The sequence below is a fragment of the Vanessa tameamea genome, chromosome 20, assembly GCF_037043105.1.
Source record: "Vanessa tameamea isolate UH-Manoa-2023 chromosome 20, ilVanTame1 primary haplotype, whole genome shotgun sequence".
In the NCBI taxonomy this organism is placed as follows: Eukaryota; Metazoa; Arthropoda; class Insecta; order Lepidoptera; family Nymphalidae; genus Vanessa; species Vanessa tameamea.
The window spans coordinates 10,407,634-10,428,723 of record NC_087328.1 but is presented as its reverse complement, the minus strand read 5'-3'; the positions used below and the strand labels follow the sequence as shown (position 1 = coordinate 10,428,723).

General features: G+C 32.0%; 1 protein-coding gene across 1 annotated transcript in view; it reads left to right on the top strand.

Annotated features, from left to right (window-relative positions):
- Positions 1–12,354: 12,354 nt before the first annotated feature.
- Positions 12,355–21,090, top strand: part of LOC113391456 (homeobox protein Nkx-6.2) — a 54,269-nt gene continuing 45,533 nt past the window's right edge. The window contains exons 1-3 of the mRNA XM_064218149.1: positions 12,355–12,755; positions 13,394–13,401; positions 16,732–16,779. Of these exons, the coding sequence (XP_064074219.1) occupies positions 12,449–12,755; positions 13,394–13,401; positions 16,732–16,779 (363 nt within the window). The 5' untranslated portion in view covers positions 12,355–12,448. The remainder of the gene's footprint in view (positions 12,756–13,393; positions 13,402–16,731; positions 16,780–21,090) is intronic.

Genomic DNA, 21,090 nt, shown 5'->3' with positions numbered 1-21,090 from the left:
CTTCAGAAAACCAGGATGTTGATTAAAGGGACTTTATTCTAAAATGTTGTCAAATACTAATGAAAATACCTTGAAAAACCGTATTCTACATCCTATATGTTTAATGAACCTACTTATTACGAAAAAACATCATATTACATGGTTTTGAAATCCGTATATTAATATATATTAAGCGAATCTAACAGTATTTCAGACTAACGATATCGCAAATACGAAAAACACCTTCAAATTGTTCCGTTCTACAAACAAGCGCTAAATCAGCAAAGCGCATACTCGCTAATCAAAAAATATATCCTCTGTTCCCATTAAAATCCCATTGAGGACCATTTCCGACTCAACCGCAAGTTCTGAACACTTAGCGTGTGTGTATAAATTGGGTTAGCGTCTGGGTGAATTAGTGTTGGTCGCGCGACCGCGGCGCCGTGAAGACGCGTGGCCGTGGGACGTATATCGTAAATCGCAATTTGCAGCGGCCAGAGATCGACGGGTTACTTTCGTGCAAACTTATAAATATTATAGAAGGTACAGAAAAAAACACATGAGCAGCGTACTCTTTCGGCGAAATCCAGACGATACATTCAGAGGAATGTAATTTTAAGCGTCTCACTCTACACGTATAACGTTTTATATGAAACGCAGATAACATCGGTGGCAATTATTATTACTAAAAAATTAAAGGTAGAATAAAGCTTAATATAAGATTTATTTGATGTTGGTTTACTATGTCCAAACTCACCTGGGTAATTACTTACAACCAAGACTTACCTGCTCATCAATTATACTACTGTTGAACAACAAGAATTTGTACCTATCGGTTTGTTTCGCTATCAAAGAGTAAGTGATTGGTGTAACAAGAGTCAAGGGACATAAAATGAAAAGACAAGGGTAATTATGCGGAATATATCTGACGTGCTTGCACAAAGCCCAACTACCAAGTAAAAGTAGTTCCTATAATTAGCTCATAGGCTCAATTCAATCATTATTATTTCATATAATAACAACAGATGGCCTATTTGCCAGACTGCCTTCCTTCTTCAAGGAATAAAGAACAGGACAGGTACTACCAGACAGACACTGATGTTAGATAAAAATTTGGTTTTCGGATTTTTGCCTATATTTGTGCTAAAAGATATTGCCTGTTGCAAAATTTCATGATTTGTATGTACGGGAAATGCGATAAACTAACGGCCTATCTTTTGCATGCGTGGACTAAGAGGTTTAATTTTCACAACTCCAAGGGACCGCAGACCTCAGGGTCTTAGGCGTTCCTGAGAATGAGGATCTTGACGGACAGACAGACAGACGGACATCAAAATGGTATGACATAAGGGTCCTTTTTTTCCTATACCGGTATGGAACCCTAAAAACATAAAAACCTTAATTATATGATATTTTTGCTGTTGCATTGCTGTAAATTTCAGATGACATAAATAATTCAAAATCTTATCACAAGTTATTTCTTAGTAGGAAAATTGTAGCCTGGCCTTCTGCTTTATACAAATTTAAATGTTTATTATTTTTATTTTCGTGAATGGCAATTCCATCAAATATTAAGCAAATTTGGAACTTTTATATGTTCGGATACAGTTTTTATAAAATTAAATCAAAATATACTTTATTCTAGTAGACTTTTGAATCATTTTACAGAATTCTATTAAAATTAGAATCCTAAAGACGACAATTTTTGATTTGAATCTTTATAAATTTAAAGTCAGCGTTCGTTTAAAAAAATATAATACAATAATCGTTTGAACCCTCTGTAACTTTGCTAGCTCTATACGATTGGCTCTTAACACTTCCCTGCACTTAGTTGTCCCAAAGCTACAATATTGCTAATCGTCTCCAACCTTTTTGGCTCAAAAGTGTATTTGATGCGCCAATACTTTTTAACTGAATTTTTAATTAAAACGACATTTTTATAATTACCATTTGGATAACATCTTGAAATCACACGATCTTTCTACTATAGATCTAGAATATTGTTACATTTGAACAAAATATTATGACAAAAACACATTTATATCAAAATTAATGATATACAAATCAAATCAAATCAAGTTTATTCAAGTAAACTTCACAACGAAGCGATTTTGAATCGTCAATATTAAAATACTACCACCGTTTCGGAAAGCAGCCTCCAGCGAGAAGAAACGGCAAGAAACTCGCATAGTTGCTCTTTTAAAATAAACAGATTAACAATGCTGTTTTTTACAATAATTAGTGTTCCTGTGATGGAACCCGAGCCTAAATCCAGGCGTTTTTTTCTAAAAAGTACTCTTTTAATGAATAATAAGGCTTATTTATTAATTTAGTCTTAATAAACTTTTTAAATTTCGTAAATGGTAAATTGGTTACATTTCCCGGTATCTTGTTATATATGCGTATACCATTGCCCAAAAACGTTCTCTGTACCGTATGCAAACGGAAAGTAGGGGTTACAAGTTTATTCTTATTTCTTGTATTAATAGTATGTATATCAGCTAAATATTATATATTGTGAAGCAGCCGTTAATACACCTATTTCTTTAAATTTTTCGCGTAATGATGTCCTAGAGCTAATATTGTAAATAGTTCGGATAGCTCTTTTCTGCAGAATAAATACTATTTCAATATCTGCTGCATTACCCTCCATATGACATAAGACTGAAAATTACTAAAATAAACTAGTCTAGCAGTACTTATGTCCGTGAGTTTTCTTATTGTTTAGTTTCCCTGCTAGGGCATACAAATGGGTGCCCCACTGAAGTTTGGAGTCAAGGGTTATGCCTAGAAAGGCCGTCGACTCAACAAACTCAAGCTTTTCATTATTCAAAATGACGGCAGAAGAATTTGATTTGACATTTGGCAGAGAAAACAAAATACATTTAGTCTTTTTTGCATTTAGTACCAAATTATTTATGTCAAACCAACCAAGAACCCGCGACAGAGCACTGCTTACAACGTCATAGTTGTTTATTTTTCTGTCGAGTTTAAAAATAAGGGATGTATCATCTGCAAACAGTACAATGTCGCAAGTCTTATTTACAAAATAAGGAAAACATTTATATATATTAAGAACAGGAGAGTTCCTAAAATTGAATCCTGTGGTACACCCAACCACAAAGAACGCACTTGACAATTTATAGTTGTTAATACTAGGTGGTAGTTGATGTAACAAGATCCAATGTTCTGTTATACAAAATATGACAATATTGAAGTACTTTAAAAATAATTTTATTTCATTTTCTTTGCTGGATAAGCTCTGTATATTCTGAAATACAATATTAATAATATATTTACAGTGCTTATCCGTTGTCTTATTACCTAGTTTTTTAATTTATTATTGTTAGTAGCACAACTACTAATCAAGGGTATAATATTTTTTTAAATTGTAGTATCTGCAATTGGATCAAATATATTATAAGCTAACAATGTAGCTATATGTCGTTTACATTTAAGTGGCAGGTACATTGTATCCTTTGTCAGCTTAAAATTAAATATAAATTTATTGATGTCAAAATTAATAAATATGTCGCTATGACGGCATGTCATGCTGTGTAGTAATTGGTTTAAATTATAAATATATTTATTTTGTGTACATACAACGTTAATATAAAGTTTTAAACAAAGTGGTGTCATCAGCATTCAACTCTGAACAACATTTATAAAGTATAGCAAATTAACGATTCAACCCAATTGAACAATGTTTAGTCGCAAACGACCGAACAACAAACTGTTGTTACACTCAACAATACAACAGTTGTAATTTGCGGACGCTTAGTTTTCGTAACAGACAGTTTAGTAATTCCCTTGCTAATTGATAAGAAATTGGTGGGACGGAATTGGGTGCAGTCTTGTTGATGTAGATTGTTTGCTTTCGAGACATCTTAAATCACATTCTTGTACGGTGAATTTGATATAAAACATCGTCATCTAAAGATTCTTTCATTTTTTTTATATCCAGAACAAAATATTCTTTTTTTACTAAACTCTTACAAGCGTTTAATTTGTCACTTTCAGAGGAACACAAAATTATTTGTTAGAATTGTGAATTAATAAATTAAATTCTTTGGTTTGTTTTGAGCTTATAATTTGGCCTCTGTAGACACTTATTTATGTTTTAATTTCTTAGTATTTAAGATAATAGTCACTTACATTATATCGGCCTTGACTTAAATAAATGTTTATAATTATTACTAATATATAAAATAACTGATATTCCTTTAAAATGTACTTTATTAATAGAACCTAATAGAAACATTTTGCTACAGTACGTTGATTTTAAAATTAAAAAAATATAGTTATTGATTTTGTTATTAAACGTGATGCAAAAAAAACGATCTGAGATCTGAGATCAACACTCGTACTTTATTAACGTAATGTATGCTACAAAGATTTGTATGCTACAAATAGATATTTGAATAAATAATTAAGTTAATAAATAAATGCACCGAATTAGTTATTTGAAAAAGTTAGTACACCACAATATGTACTTATAGCTACAGTAAATCTGTACATTTAAATATTGTGGATTCGATTGCTTCTAATAAATAATAAAGTAATGCAATATCGTGGGCAGTTAGCATTCGTTATCGCGTTAACATCATCGCTCTTCTATAAATAATGAAAAATTTCAAAGTTTTTTAATCGCGACCCGATGTTTTCTTATACGGCGGGAGTTGAATATTTATTGTTTTTCATTTACCGATACCTGCGGAACAGGGGCGGAATTGGGATCATTCGCTCCTATGAATTGAACGCTTAAGTAGCTTTCGGCTGCTAGGTAGTGATGTCATTTTTTATATCGATAAATAGTTTTATTAGATTTTATAACTGATATTCCGTGTCAAACTTTTTTTAAATTTAATATGTGTACTTATTGCAAACGATAAAAAATACCATTGATAAAGTTAGCATCGACTTTCTGATAAGTTTTTCTAAACATCTGTTTTGAATAATTTTAAGGGATTTTAATTATTTATTTATTTTAAGATTTTCTTTTAAAAGTATATTATACAATATAATCATATATTATTCTAAGCTATACTATGGATTTGGATGCAGCTTTTATCATAATTAAAATATTTTTTCCGTAAGGTTTTAGTGTACTTAGGTTATTAATATTAAATGGAATAATTGTAGTGCTATGTGTTTTAACCAATACATTAAGAGGTACATGTACTCAATTTTTTTAAATATCTTCTTTACCTATACATAAATAAAAATATAAGATTTTAAAAAATATTTTAGTTTCGTTATTAAAAGATATAAAATGGTGTCCGTAATATCGTAATATAGTATTGAATGATGTCGTCCTGACTGATTTCGGTTACGGCGGCCAATCTACAAGGAGACCAGCCAACTAAACAAGGCATATTATACTTAGCGCACAAACAGGTGCACTCTCTATTTCCTCACTCTCATAAGCCGATGGGCCGGTAAATCCGACACGACCGGAAATAAATCAGGTGCAGGACCAAAAGTTAATCCAAAACCAAACTCAATAATTTTTTATCGACCCGACCTGGGATTTGAACCCAGAACCTCAGAATCTGCGAGCTACTATCCACTAGACAAACGAGGCAGTCAATACAGTATAATACGACGACATAGACTGAAACGTATCGACACGGCCCAGGCCTAGGCCGCGGTGTCCGTTTGTTAATTGTGCAAGTTTTCCAATACCCGGCCACCTGCGCCGCGCGCCGCGAGCGCCACTCCCCACGTATTTATTGTTTAAACACGGCTCTAGATGTCGGCGCGTTACTATTGAATTGACCAATAACTTTATTAATTACGACCTCACAGCCGGCTGTTTCCGCGAATTCTTTCATAAAACGATGACTTTACTGAAACAGCGGACTTATATAAGATTCATTGTTTTCATTTTATGTGGTGGTACTCTAAGTATCACCCAATCATCAATTTTACTGCTACCTTACGATTTGAATGCTGAGTCTGAAGTGTATTTACAGACACAAGAGACGCAACATTTTACACTCGGATTGACTTTAATCAACAGTAGCGTCGGTGGTAATCGATTGAATCATTAAATTTATGAAAATTTATTTTTTATTATTATAGTTGACAAACGAGCAGAAGGACCACCTGGTGGTAACTGGTTGCCTATGTCTGTAAGGAAAGTTGCCGATGCGTTGTTGGCCTAGAAGGAGCTTGTCTAGTACGTAAGGTTATGCTTTACATTTTATACGAGCTCCTGCGCTGTCAAAATAATTCTTATTGCTTATTACCTAATCTATTCATGAGTAGCAATGTCAATAGTTATTGCGGCGATCGTTAGAGATTCTTGATCATTCTTTATAAACTAAGGCACATCGGTTTCCGGTTTTTGTCATGTTTAACGAGTGAAGCTCGGTTACTGCGGCTATAACTTCTATTCCTTTTCAATTTTTACTATTCCAATATAGGTAAAATCATTCCACAATTTCTTCAGAATATATTCTAAAAATAAGTGCTACGCGTTACTAAAACTATGGTATGTTAATCTGCACAGCAGACAACCAACAAAGGATGTTCTCTACATAACATGTTCTTAATTAATTTTCAAATCGATATTGATTGTGAGTTTATCTACTGATAAGCTATAAAGTTTACATTCTAATTAAAGTTCGGAACCCTGAAAGACATCGATAAAGCGTCACAATAGACGTAGACCTGTTATTTTTAAAATGCCAACTGAATGATCGACTGCCATTAATAATATCAAAGTCCATTTCATAAGGAATGTTTGCTCGTGTTAAATCGTGTGAAACGATTTCATTTGCCATCATAATTTAATTATACCTTTTTGCGGGCCCTCTGACGTCACCCTCGCCGGGCGCCCCATGCTACGCTGATTTAATCCCACTTTGTTTAGTTTTAAGTAAGTGACGCCGTACAGCGATGATTAAAACTAAATAGGGTAGAAAATTTTAAGGTTTTAATGTGTTGGGTCCATGTGATATTTTATGGGGATACGAGAAATATGACGAAATTTAATTTTGACTTTTTGTTTTATAATGAATTAATTAAAATAGAGTATGGTGTGAGCCCAGATGCATAAACACATTTTAATCAAACTAAGCTCATCTAATGGTTAGTGCTTAAGGAAAACATCGTCAGGTTAGGATCGGTTCTTGTGAAGTGAGTTAGCCAGCGTGCCCTGCTTTACTATTATGTATGTGAATACGCAATGCCATACACTATCTCATTTATTTCTTCCCGTTTTAGTATTTCCATGAGGAAGTGTTTAGCTAATTAGTTTTAACTGATTTTAATAAATTTCCGTACAAAAAAGGCTTAACGGATATGCTATGTTTTCAGTATGTATACCACAAGCACATTGAAATATTTTTTAAAAATTTAAGGCCGTAATTTTATTCTGAAAATATTAAATAGCAGGTATAGCTATATCTAAAGAGTAGCTTCCAACTTTTTTTTTGTAAACAATGAATTTATTGTCAAATATTTTTGGCAGAATATGAATTCGGAACCAGTGGCAGTTTACCTACTCTCTTGTGCAATCACGAATGCATGTAAAAAAACAGCTCTTTGTAAATGCTTAGTATATTTTAAAAAAACATGATCTCGTACAGAAACTTGATATATTAATTTAAAAGTTCGATTAGCAATACTATATATTCAAATATATTATATTTCTTAGCTTTCTCATTGACAATTTATATATTATGGTTACAAGTCTGTATATACATTATTCTGAACCATTCAAATATTTTTTTAATTGCTTTGATACAAATATTTAATATTCTATATTTTGCCTGATTTAACTTATTATTAAAATGACATGTCATTTATGAAATAAATACTGGGATCGTATTTTCATAAAGTTTATCAGTAACTACTGCACGTCCACTCTGTACTGCGGATGAAAATCGTCTGAGCGCTACAAAAACACGTGGGTCTCTTCACGGGGGAGGGCGGGGTTACATCACTGCGATCACGAATCACAAACAGGTTACATTCGCGATCTCTCTCGCACAGATATATGTCTCTCTCTTAAACGTAGATTGGCGTAGTCGATTCCTCATATCTGTGAAGTTGATTTTTTATCGTTCCAAGTTTGAACGCTCGCGGATATTGTATTGAAAAGTATGAACATGTTTCAATTTTATTTCAGAATGGAAATATTCGATTTTTATTTTAATAATTTTAATATAAAACTATTTAAATATGATCTGGTGATCTGAGAGTGTGAAGATTAATAATTTATTACAATTATAGAATTTAATGTAGTTTTAGTATCGTAATAAAAAAGGATTTCCAACCGATACGAACTGTTTTTTTTTAAATTAAAGGTTTATTAACATATTTAAAATAAAGATAGAAAGTTGATTAAAAATTGCAAAAAAAAACGGCGACTACGATAAAATGACATAAATTATTCACTCCAAATCAATTATTTAAAAGTTAATGAAAGATAACACCGAAAATAAATTGGTAGATCTTGTAAAATAAAAACAATTGTTGTTTTTGTTCACCAAAATAATTATATATTTTTCTGAATTTCTTATTTATAATTGGAATTATACCAATAAGAAAAGCTGTCTATGTCTGTGAGTCCAGCGAGTCCAGCGAGTCCAGCCAGTTTATAGGCTTTCCTTATTAATTATAATATGTTATCTAATTAATTAAATATTGTATCATATTTTTTATTACTCAAATAATTACAAGTAATGAAGAAAATAACATTTTGTGTGGTCGACCTAATAGTGTGTCAACAGCGATTAAAAAAAATATCCCAAATATTTACATATTTTATTCTCAATTTAAGCAAATTGTGTATAACAGTAGAGTAGTATATAAATGTCGCGAGGATTTTGCGTCAGCAATACTGACTTAGGTACCTAATATCATATCATTATTTGTTTGTGTTATTTTCGTTACAAAGCCTTTTTGTATAGCGCATGTAAATCTATAAAGTCGCAGAGCGTGTAAATATAACAAAGATCCAAAATTTCTTAAGAAATAAAAATAATTAGGTAATTGATATATGTAATAATTTACTACTGTTATTTTTTATCTCAAAAATCAATGAACGACAATCTAAAAGCCAGTAACACTACAGGCGCAAGCTAGATAGCATCTTAGTTCTCAAGGCATCGGCGAGGTAAAGGATGGTTAATTGATATTTCTTACAGTGGCAATGTCTATTAGCCTTGGTGAATGGGTACTTACCATAAACCCTACCTATTAAAAAAAAAAAGAATTCGTCGTAACTCGACTTTAAGCATCTAGTATGGTCTACGAAGGATCATGATAGTTATAAAAACGAATAAGTAGGTATTTAGAACCATCTGTCCGTGAATTTTCAAATAACACGAAAAAAATCAAAAAATATAATACCTACTATTAAAAAGAACAAAGTTTCCAATCTCATAAACTTATCAGACTGTGTGTGACTGTGTGATGTGTCATATACAAATTTAGTTCTTACTGCCTTGTAATAAAAACGATCGTACTAGACATAGGGAAGACACAAATACAATAGCTTGTTCATGTAAAGGTGTACTAATTGACGCGCGATGAATGGTCTGCCGCTGAGAGGCAGTATGGTGTTACTGTGAGCGAGTAAGAAGCTCGAGCGATTTACTAAAATTGTTTGTTTTCTAAAAACTATGTTAATTCAGTTTAGTATAGTTAGCTTCAGGCTATGGATAATGATTTATTATTACCTACTTTATTATATTGTTCTTTTATCAAGTGTTGATATCCTCTAATAAGTAAGACCCACTAACTGTTTCTCTATTGCCAACCTGTGTTCTGGTATAAAGTGCAAGTGAGCCAATTTACAGGGGTAATGTTTAAATTAAAGTATGTATTTAACTTAACATCAAATGGCAGCCATGCCTAATTGTCTAAATTATTTCCATTAAAAATATACCTACTTAAAATAAACTACTAGAATTTGAATACTATAGTTGGATCATGATTGCTAGTACATAGGTACGAGTTTTCCTATACTCATATGTTTAGTATAGTAAAGCATTTGTCAGTGTAATGGGATTTTTGACTTTGATTATGAAACACTAAGAAGAGGGTTGAAGTCACCATCAATGTCGAAAGATTTGCCTGAATACGAAGTTATATGCCAACAAGTGCACGTGTCTTGTGTTATCAGCAATGTGTAAACGTCTAGGTTATCTAAATATTGTATTGTAGTTGATTTTTTTCTCAAATGTATTATAATACCTACCGAGTTTTATTGCCTCCATTAGTGACAGGTTTTTTGCCCTGAGGATCGGAATTAAAATTCAACCATACGGTCGTTTAAAGTACAGTTTAAGGCCTTAATATGAATAAAATCTTACTGAATATAATTATAAAATATCTGCTTAAAAATGGGTATTGTTTATAATGCCACAGCCTCGTTTAGTGTGACCACACCTCACGATTAGTTCCGCGTGTACACAGGACTCACAAAACGACGTCCGGTCGGTCGACAACAATGTTTTGTGTCGGCTTCATTGAAACGGTCACTTGTATTGAAGTTCGACTCGTCTCGACCATCGAAGCGGAAATGATTTTTTAACCCTTGGGTAAGTTATATTTATGTAAAAAAAGTGTTTTATTTATATCTTCATATATTTAATTACCCATATGTATTTAAAGAAATGTTTTAAATTGTTCTATAATATATTTTATTGATGAATTACCCTTATACAGTAGATAGAGTACCTTTCACAGTTTTGCGGCCTATGTTTACCTAGCTGAAGCCAAAACGAAAATTTATGATATTTTCATTAGTCCATGTGTGGAGTCGTGAGCTTCGTCCGAGAGTTCTTATATAAAATCCAATATACCTACATTATATGATTAGCATATACAACAAAAACAACTGTCACACACATTTACCAAATCTATTATTAAAAATAAATATAATCCTATCATTAGAATAATAAGTAAAATGGAAATCAATGATACATACTTAACATTTATAGTTATATGTTATGTAGGTATCGACCTCATAGTAAAATGGAAATCAATGATATCTCAGTGGATGGTAATACCTACTACATCGACAACTTCACAATCTCGGTCCTTATCCAATTAATTTAACGCTAAATTTGAATATCCATAATAAAACGACCCTAAACATTTATATGACGCAATTTTTTAAATACAATTTCAAAGCATTATTGTTATCTAAATTTACGCCGCCATTTTGTTTGGGGGAATATTTAGTTGGTCATTACGGATTAAAAAACGTTTAGAATTGACTCTATTGCGGGGATGTTTTATCCGTCTGTGGTATTACTAAATTTGTCATCGTATTTATAATGCGTGTAACGAATATTAGGTATTTGGTTAATTATTTCGTTTAAAGTTTTTTTTAATGTAAGTACGTAATTTAAAATTTACTGGATACCTAGACGTACCTAGCGTTCTTTAATATTTATATGTTTATCGATCATTGGGTAGAGTATTATTTAGTTGGATGAGACACTCTAATAAGGCAGCGATTTATTAAATTCTTAAAATTATTCACTTTCGACATAAAAAAACATCTTTATTTTATTTAAGTCTTAGTCTTAGTCATGACACATTTTATATTTTTACCAAAGTGAACCTATATACCTACATAAATATTACTTTAATAGGTCTCAATGATAATTTAAAAAAAAAGTAGTTTAAAAAATTGGTTAACCAGGCAGGTATGCTTTTATTATAAGAATCTTCTTATTAATATTATAGATTGTCATTTCGATATTTTTTTAACTGTACTCTCTTTGCGTACGTACTTATTATAGTTTAAATAATCGCCAAAACAGCCAAGTACTATGGTATATCACACACGGGAACCCTCAGGCAGATGGCGAGTTAATGCTCTGGGTGTTTTATTTCCTTACATCGAGTGTCAATTAATAAAATATTTGTCACATAAATTGTCGCGACAAATAGATCCTTCCGGTATTTAGAAAGCAACATTAAATAAACTGCTCTATTCAGTTTGGGACTTATTATTCGGTACAATAGTACGGAGCGCAGGGAGGACTGGGCGACGGGGGGGGAGCGGCACCGCAAAAACTGCACCCGACTTAATTATAAAGAGACAAGAAGCGCCATTAAATAGCGATTCGTTAAATCTACGCTCTCGTGTTAACACTACGGGTAGTGCGTCTCGCTCACGCGTATGAGTGATGGAGCGGGACGACGACAGTTTCCGAGTCGGAGCTGCGAATGGGCGGCGACTCGGATATAAGGTTTAGATTGACTGGGCGTTCTCTATTCAACGTTTTTTTTTGTTTGCTCCCGGTCCGTGAAGCTTTTCATTTGGTGTCGGTCCGCGCACGCGGCCGCTTGGCAGACGGCCTTCGATATTCAAATTCGTGTCGTGACAGACGTTTTGGAGAGACATCAATGTGTGCGCGTAACGTGATACTACTTTGAACATTACGTGTGATATAGACTATGTTTTAAACTAACCTGCCAGTGTTTGTGAACTTTAATAATGTCGGAACTTCGTGGTTCGCCGCCTCTTTCTAGGGCTCTCGAGGGTGGATTCGGGGCTCCGTTAGCCGCATTGAGCTCCCTGGCGGAGGCACCTCCTCCGGCTCCCAATCCTCACGGGATAGATCATATATTATCTCGACCGTCGGTAGGGTCGAATATGGGGACTGGTTTGTTGACCCCGAGGTTGTCGCTGGCGGCGGCGGCGGCAGGGATGGCGCACTACTTGCAACATAAGCCGCTTTACTGGCCAGGGTTCCAGGGCCTGGTGTCGAACCCCATGGCGTGGAGAGAGAGATTGCAGTCGAGTAAGTGCCAGTATTATGTACATTACTATTTACGATTCGACAGATGGCAGTGAAAATCGTATTGCTTGTAAAAGACATCAACGAATTCGTTGCTTAATATTTTGTTGCGCTCTACGGAAGTAGAGCCATTGATATAATTTCCTATTCCTTATTTGAATTAATAAATAATTGCAATACTATCGGTTTACTGCGAAAATGACATATTTATATTATATTGCAGTCTCCCTTACCTTACACTGCTAAATATCATACTTATGACTTCTATAAAAAGCATTGAAAATGTAGTGAAATAAATGCTTCTTATAATAATTAAGACACTTGAATTAATGATCTTTGATATTCAATAAATATTAAAAACAAAGCAAACAGAAGATAAATAGCCTTATTGGAATTGGTGACAAAATTGGTACAAAAGTTGGTTGTTGAGCCTGTAAGCTATTGTATATACTATTCATACTTAATTAATATTTTTTATTTAATTTTAATTTAAGTTATAATTTACAAAACAGATAAATTAAGTATTAATTACAAATTAAGCAAACTTATAAAATATATCTATTCGTTTAGGTATTTGTGTTGTGGTTTTAAAAAGAAATACCTATATTTATTCTGAATCACTTAAGATACTAAACACTCAGCCTTATCTGTGAAATTATCCATATTCATATTTTTTTTATTAAATTTTTGTATTTGATTCTGTAATAAAAAATGTTTTTTAAATATTTAAATTGAACGTTTACATGACTTAAAACAAATCTTATTTAAATTTACGTTATATTACAATTTACGTAATAGTTTATTGTTAAAGTATACACATTTGTTGTGTTACGAACAAACGTTGTGTTACGTTTTTCTTAGGATCTTAGAAACTATTTCCATATCTAGGTACTTAGCTCTCCTAAACTATCTGTTGGGATACGGGTCCCGTTACAAACATGGATTTGAGTTTTTTTTTATAAAAAATATATATCATTGTAACGTTTTCTGTATAATCATACAGCTAGCCTTTAGAGCTGTCGAGGATGCAGGCCTGCGACAGTTAGACGAGTAGATCTAGTAATAAACTTACATTATTTGCATGTAATGTAATTTTTTAGAAGTATATTACGTTTCCTCTATTGCCATAGACTTATAAGTCCGCGCCGTTTTTTATTGCCTTAATGTTAAAATTATCTCCCTCGCTTACAAATTCTTAGTTACTAATTAAATACATTTACATAATACAATGACATTTAATATACATACTAAGATTATGTTTCATTATTCACGTTTTTTATTTACATATTCATGATACAGATTAGGGAAGGCATTAAAATAGTTATTTGAATCGTAGTTCATTTGAATATATAATTTTATCATTTAATAATAATCAATTAATTGAAAATAAGTAAATAGTTCTGTGTTTTAAGAAGTTATTATTATTCGAGTGACGAAAATAAAATGTCAAAACACTAACTAAAACATAGATTTATTTTATTTAAAAGTAATATAGGTAGTATACGGGGCTTTGGCGTTTATTTTTATCTCATATTAAAATAAAATGTTCAATAATATTTATCTTTTACATTTACCTTTCGTTAAGTGGATGTATTTTTTGCTAAAATAAATACATAGTGTTGTAGTTTGGCAGCACAGAGAGATATATGATGCCGCCTGTCTATACGCGATAGTTCGATAACTTTGTGACCGTCGGTCGCGTTACGAGCCGCTTCCGTCATTCCTATCCGTCGGGCCTACGTATAGCGTGCCTTCTGATAATGCACAGTGCATAAATCATAGAAAACACAATATTCTATAGGCACACGTTGTAATACGCCTATAGACTTTCTGTGGACGGTGATGACCACTCACCGTCAAGTTTTTTCTTATAATAATTTAAAAATAAATAATTATTTGATATATATTTATGCTCTAGGTAAAGTGTGCGTGCTTTGAATTCCTTTACATGTTTTAGTATATTTTTTTAATAATATATTTATACCATATCCATTAGACGCTCTAAAATATATTTTTATGATAACGTTGCATTATTTTATTACTTTCGACAATTTCTTTCAAAAAATATTTTTAAAGTGAAGGTACAAATCGTTCCGTTTTTTATAATCGTTCTTTTATGTCATATGATGTTATACATTAAGTACTTAATTATAAAATATAGGTACAGTAATAAGAATAAAATAAATATTTTTTACATAAATAAAATAACGAATTAATAGACAGACAGACAATACAATTTGTCTATTTATTTTTAACACTAGTTATAATACATTAACAAAAATATGCAGTCTAATAATTTATGTTTTTCTTCATTTTGAGTGTAAAATGTCAGTATAGGTAGTTTTTAATTAAAGTATTTTGGTGAAGCAGTAAAAAGTGATTCTATAACACAATTATTATGTAATAAAACCACCATGTCGTAAAGAAACGACTTACTTATTTACATTTTTATTCGCAATTAATAAATTTATAGCGTAATATGTTTAACTTAAAATTGTATAATGTGTTATCATAATAAGTATTTTATTAATCCCGATGTAATCGGTAGGTATATCAAAACAAAATATATTTTAAAGCTCCCAGCTTCTGGAAGTCCCTATGCTTTATAATAAAAATAATTGTGAAAATTATTCTGTCTGTTTGTTTTCTCATTACGTCTAAACCAACTATATCGATCGTAATAAACTTTGACACAAAGATAGTCTGGACTTTGTATTAGGACTTAGGCTATATGGCTAAGGAATTTTCAGGAAAATAAATTGAGGAGTAGGTAATTGAGGAGAACATGCGCAGTAATAAGCCTGTGAGATAAATGGTGAAATCATTGTAATGATGAAATGGTAGAAATTTCAATTGAATACAATCCCATATTTTGAAATTTCCCGTACGTCTGGATAGAGCTCGACTGAATCATTCTTGTAGTTAAATTTACGATTGACGTTTTGTTAAAAAAAAACTATTAAACCGATTTACATAAAACTTTTACAAGAAGATGTAGCGCGTTTCGGAGTGTTATGGCAGATAATTTCGGCCGACGGTATTGAGTTTATATAATAAATAGATTGACTAATCATTGTTTCAAACTATCCGTGTGGGTAATGTCACGATGAGCTGTGTAGAACTTATTTTCAAGTTTAGAATAGGATGAGCTTCCGTGAACTTAAACCGCCTATATGACGTGCCGCTTTCTTGTATCGATTTCTTATACTAATTGCATATTTAGATTACGACATAACATTTTATGTTCCGTGATAATTACATTTCTTTAAAGTCATCATTAAAATAAGTATTAAAAAAATTACCTATAAAACTAAAGTATCAACAATGCGTGGACGCTGTACATACCGTTCGACAGGATTTATGAAAAAAAAAGCTAGTCTATGTAATAATCGGTGCTAGTGCGGGTTGAATCCGCAATGTTTAGTTAGAAATCACGGGTTTTGACCACTAGACTATCTCGGCTCCTGCCTTGTAATCTATTTATAAAATAATTAATAATAAAATATACGCCATACAACAGTAGCTTAAAAGCATGCACGCTTAAGTTACGCTAAGTTATAACACCATTTTATTTAAACAAAAAACAAGCGTTCCGCATTAATAATTTTACGATTGTTAATTAAAATAAACATAACTCGCTTTAAGACTTTGGTATTTTTTATGAATAAATTGAATGTTTAATAAAAAAGTAGGTGCCCACACTTTTTTGATATATGTCGCCTGTAGATCCCACTGCTGGGTAAAGCCTTGCTCTCCTCTTTTGTAGAAGTTTTGGAGTTCATGCAAGTAAGATTACCTATAAACCAAAATGTAGTTTATGCATGTAAGCAAAAGAAACGCTAAATCGTTATAGTACAAGATTACATAAAATTAAATCTGAATCTGGATTCCAACGGGAACAACCGGTACGAAATTCAATAGTTGTACGAAACCTACAAACTACGATTATAGAACTACTATTATTCAATTATAACCTTAGAATCATATAATAGACGAACATAAAAACCATCCCACAGATTGGGACAAGGTACTGGCTAGCGTTATGGCCGATGTTATTAAATCGAATTGCCTTTTTGGCGATATTTCTAAATTAACTGTATTCTATTGACAATGCTCAATTGAATGAATCCTGATACTTATAAACTGTTATGTGGAATTATAAACGTAGAAGAAGCCAACATTATTACACACATTTGCAATAAATTGTCTCAATCTAAATCTAACTCGCAAATGCAAATTCAACAATCTTTATTCTACATACTTTGCTGACTTCTTGATAGTCAAAATAAATACTATCACCTGTTCGGAAAAGGCAAGACCCTGACTCGAGAAGAAGCTGTGAAAGAAACTGACGGTTCTTTTGAATCTAAATTTTATAATTATTTTACATTTTCGATCACTTAATTTCCAAGTGATATCAACTACGATGAACCCATTGATCTTATACTGAAATTAGCGACATAAATATATAATGAAACAAAAGAATACCGTTAAAGTGATGACTCCTTTCCTTCCTAACAATAAAATATTACAACTTATATTAATTTAAGCCAACCGATAGCTCCATCGTTCGTAGATTTGCGATAAGAAACGTTTTATTAATACAATTGTTATATCATTGTGTAATATAGTAGTAAAGTATATTATATGTTTTTAATAAACAAATGTGAACATAGAACAGAGCCGCCCCACTGGACACACGCCAGAAGAAAAATACGAATATTATGTTATTAATATTGTAAATGCGATTCGAAATCACTTACAATGGCCGATGGAAAGTTTTGGAGGGATGTCAAGAAATGTTATTATTCTCAAGGGTAAAGATATACAAGTTATTTGTATTATCTTTACTATATAAGAAATATATTTACAAATGATCAAGTGGACAAGTCACGACCGCTTGGAGTGATACGGGCGCCAGCATTATTTTTCATTATTCTTAATTATTTGTAAGTAGAAATTAATTCTTCAAACGAAACAAACGAATTGAATTGAGTTCTGCTTGACACTTTGTATAAATTTTATTATTTGAGTATTAGATGTGATTAGATGTGATGAGTGATTGGACTATTGTGTATAAGGTTCACTTATAGTCCGACTCCTGTCCACGGCTGTGACACAAGACGCAAAGCAAATGAGAAATAGAAAATTGTATACCTATTCGATGTTGTAATATAATACTCATTACGTGGTAGGGGTTTGTTCAAGCCCGTCACGGACCTACCCTGATACCACCCTCTCATCAGATATTCTACCGTCAGACGAAAGTACTCACTATAGTTGTGTTCCGGTTTGAAGAGTGAGTGAGTTAGTGTAACTACACGCACAAGAGACGAACCATCTTAGTTCCTAAAGGTGTAAACAATGGTTAATATATTTGACAGCACCATTGTCTATGGGCGGCGTCTACTTACTGTCGTGGCTCATTTGCCCCCTCGCCTATCATTAAAAAAATTAACAACTTCAAAATATCTTATTTTAAAAAATCTCTATACAACTAACACGTCAGTAAATATTTCAGTTTGCCATCACAACACTCGTTCAGGTAGGTACCTACTAGTAAGTTAAATTCTCGCTAAACCAATTAGGAAGTCGATGAGGTTATATAGTTTTTTCTAATTAATTAATATCTATTGATTCCTCATATCTCCGAGGTTATCTGAATATTACAATATTACAGTCGTAATGCGTGTAATCTCGCGTAATCTCCCACTCGGCTGATAGCTTCACGCTAATTACATTCGCTGAATAATATAGTGTTATCAGTTCTATTCCCGGCGCGGATACATCGCGGAACAGGTGCTCTGTGTGTCTGTTTGTTTAACGATACTTCGAGTATGCTACAGCGATATCGATTCAGCCGATAACCGTCGCTCTCTTGTGTCACAATATTCTTTATTATATTTGACATGTCATTTTTTTTATTTTAATTTATCGACTATTCTCTTGAGAAGAGCGTTAAGAGCTTATTTCACCACGCTGCTTTGATACTTTGTGGATACAAAAGCGAAAAAAAAATACAATTAAAGCTTGCTGTATACCAATTTAAAAATTCGGTTTAGTTGTTTTGGCCGTGAAAATGTAACAGACAGACAGATAGATAGACTGACTTTCGTATTTGTAATATTTGTAGAGATACACAATCAATTTTATTTGTTTATTTATCTAGACCAATTAGACCACGATTTAACAAATTTTGATCATATTACAATTTTAAGTTTAACGATTCTATACGAAATAATTTAAAGCCTTTATATGGATATCGTTTGTAACATGCGAGCTTGACTATAATAGGTAATAATTATAATATCAACTGAACACGTAACGAAAGAGCGTATCAGCCGTGAGTACATTTCCAACAATTTAGTATCGGGATAAGCAAAAACATATTAATAAAGCGGAGCTACAATAATGTAATATAACTTGTTCAATAAGGCAAAGTATTTATCACGGTCGGATAGAAAATTTAATTAGCTATATTACAGCTTATACGCGAGCTGATAACAATATCATGATAACGAGCCGACGCATCGCAATAGCTTCATATCGAGCAATAATATTTTTACCTATTGTGTGGTATCCGCGCCGGAACACTGACATTCCTCATAGTGCTCTTATGCAAAATTTTCCATTTAATACTATCATTGAAATTTAATAAAAAAGATATAGGTACTTATATATTTAGGGTAGTAATATGTGCAACTTAATATTTAAGTGCCTACATAATATACACAATAATGAAAGACTTCAAGCTCTCGCCTTTGTTAATATTTTTTTTATTATTCGGCAATAAAATTATAAAGGTAATTATTAAAAATTAAATATATATATATATTTTAATTGAAACTAATAAAAATAATTGAATTCTAAAGGACAACTTGATAGTTTATCTTCTATTACATGTTACTCTCAGTATGTCTCTGCTGACTAGCGACCTGCCCCGACTTCGAACGAATTTAAATCGAATCGAATCGAATTTAAATTTGTACCCATTATATGCATCTCAGGAATAGTTGTATTTTCGACTTCTTTACAGTAATAGTATATATAAACGATGAGAAGTTTTGCTTAACTTTAAAATCTAATAAATGATTACACATAAAACTTATACGATCAGGAGCGGCGCGTTTCAAAGTTCGATTAAACATATACCTATATGGTTACTTCGAAATGATTAATTGCTTAGAATGTATTTAAAATATTACAAATAAAACTTAAATATTGCAAACAAACAAACAATAGATATATAGTAATAAGTTACGTAAAAAAAGTGGCGTGAAAAGCTTCTATATATGTATATGTATGAGTTTGCACAATAAGTATGACTATAATTAAATGTTGCTATTAGCTAAGTACCTATTTACATGTGATGTGTTACTTTACAAATACTTTATACTAAACATATTTATTTATTTTATGTTATTTTATGTTATTATTTTTTTTATGTTATGTTAAACATATTTTTAATCGTCTGGGTGATAACCCACCTGACGGTTAGTAGTTACACCGCCCTCAGCGGTTGGCTCATTTTCCCTTCAAAATAGAATATATATTTTTTAACATTACCTAAGTATAGCTATTTGGCGGTTGAATTTGTGATAATTGCGTGGTACCTACCCAGGCGGGCAAAGCACAAAGCCCTACTATCGGGTGGTATTCATAACAATTCAAAATATAATTATAAAGGTCTTTTGTAATTCTAAATTTATACAAACCATAACAAAGTCAAATAATCCGCGATCCGAAGCAACGTAATGGCGCTTTTGAAAACACTTGATGTTTATTAAAATCACAAAACCTTCGCAGGACGTTTTATATACGGACAGCGTTCTACTGGAAGATATGCGTTGCTATATTATAGCTATACGCCATGCATGAGCAGCTCGAAGAGTAGATTGTAATTTACCAAGTCTAATCATATCGGTTTCAACGGCAATTAATTTCACGTCAAGTTTCCATAATTCTAATCAAATGAAATTTTTATAATAAACAGGACGACAATATATTAATGTTTATAAACGATAAGGAAGTTATCGCGGAACGTTTGCTTCATAGTTAACAGCTTAGGTTTCTTACTGTCCGTTTCAAAACATTTAGAATTTACCAAATCAATTAAAATATAATATTTTCTATTCGAGGAGGATCTCACAAGTACTTTCGGATCGTCATTTACATATATTCTGCCGCGAAGAACTGGCAAGAAATCTTGTAATTATACTTTAAACAATGATGCTAAGATTAAATAAAAACAGTTTATTTTGAATCAAAATATTTTGTAAAAAAATTTATTGTTCAACAATATCGCTTGTATTTTCGTAACGAATATAAAACATATTAT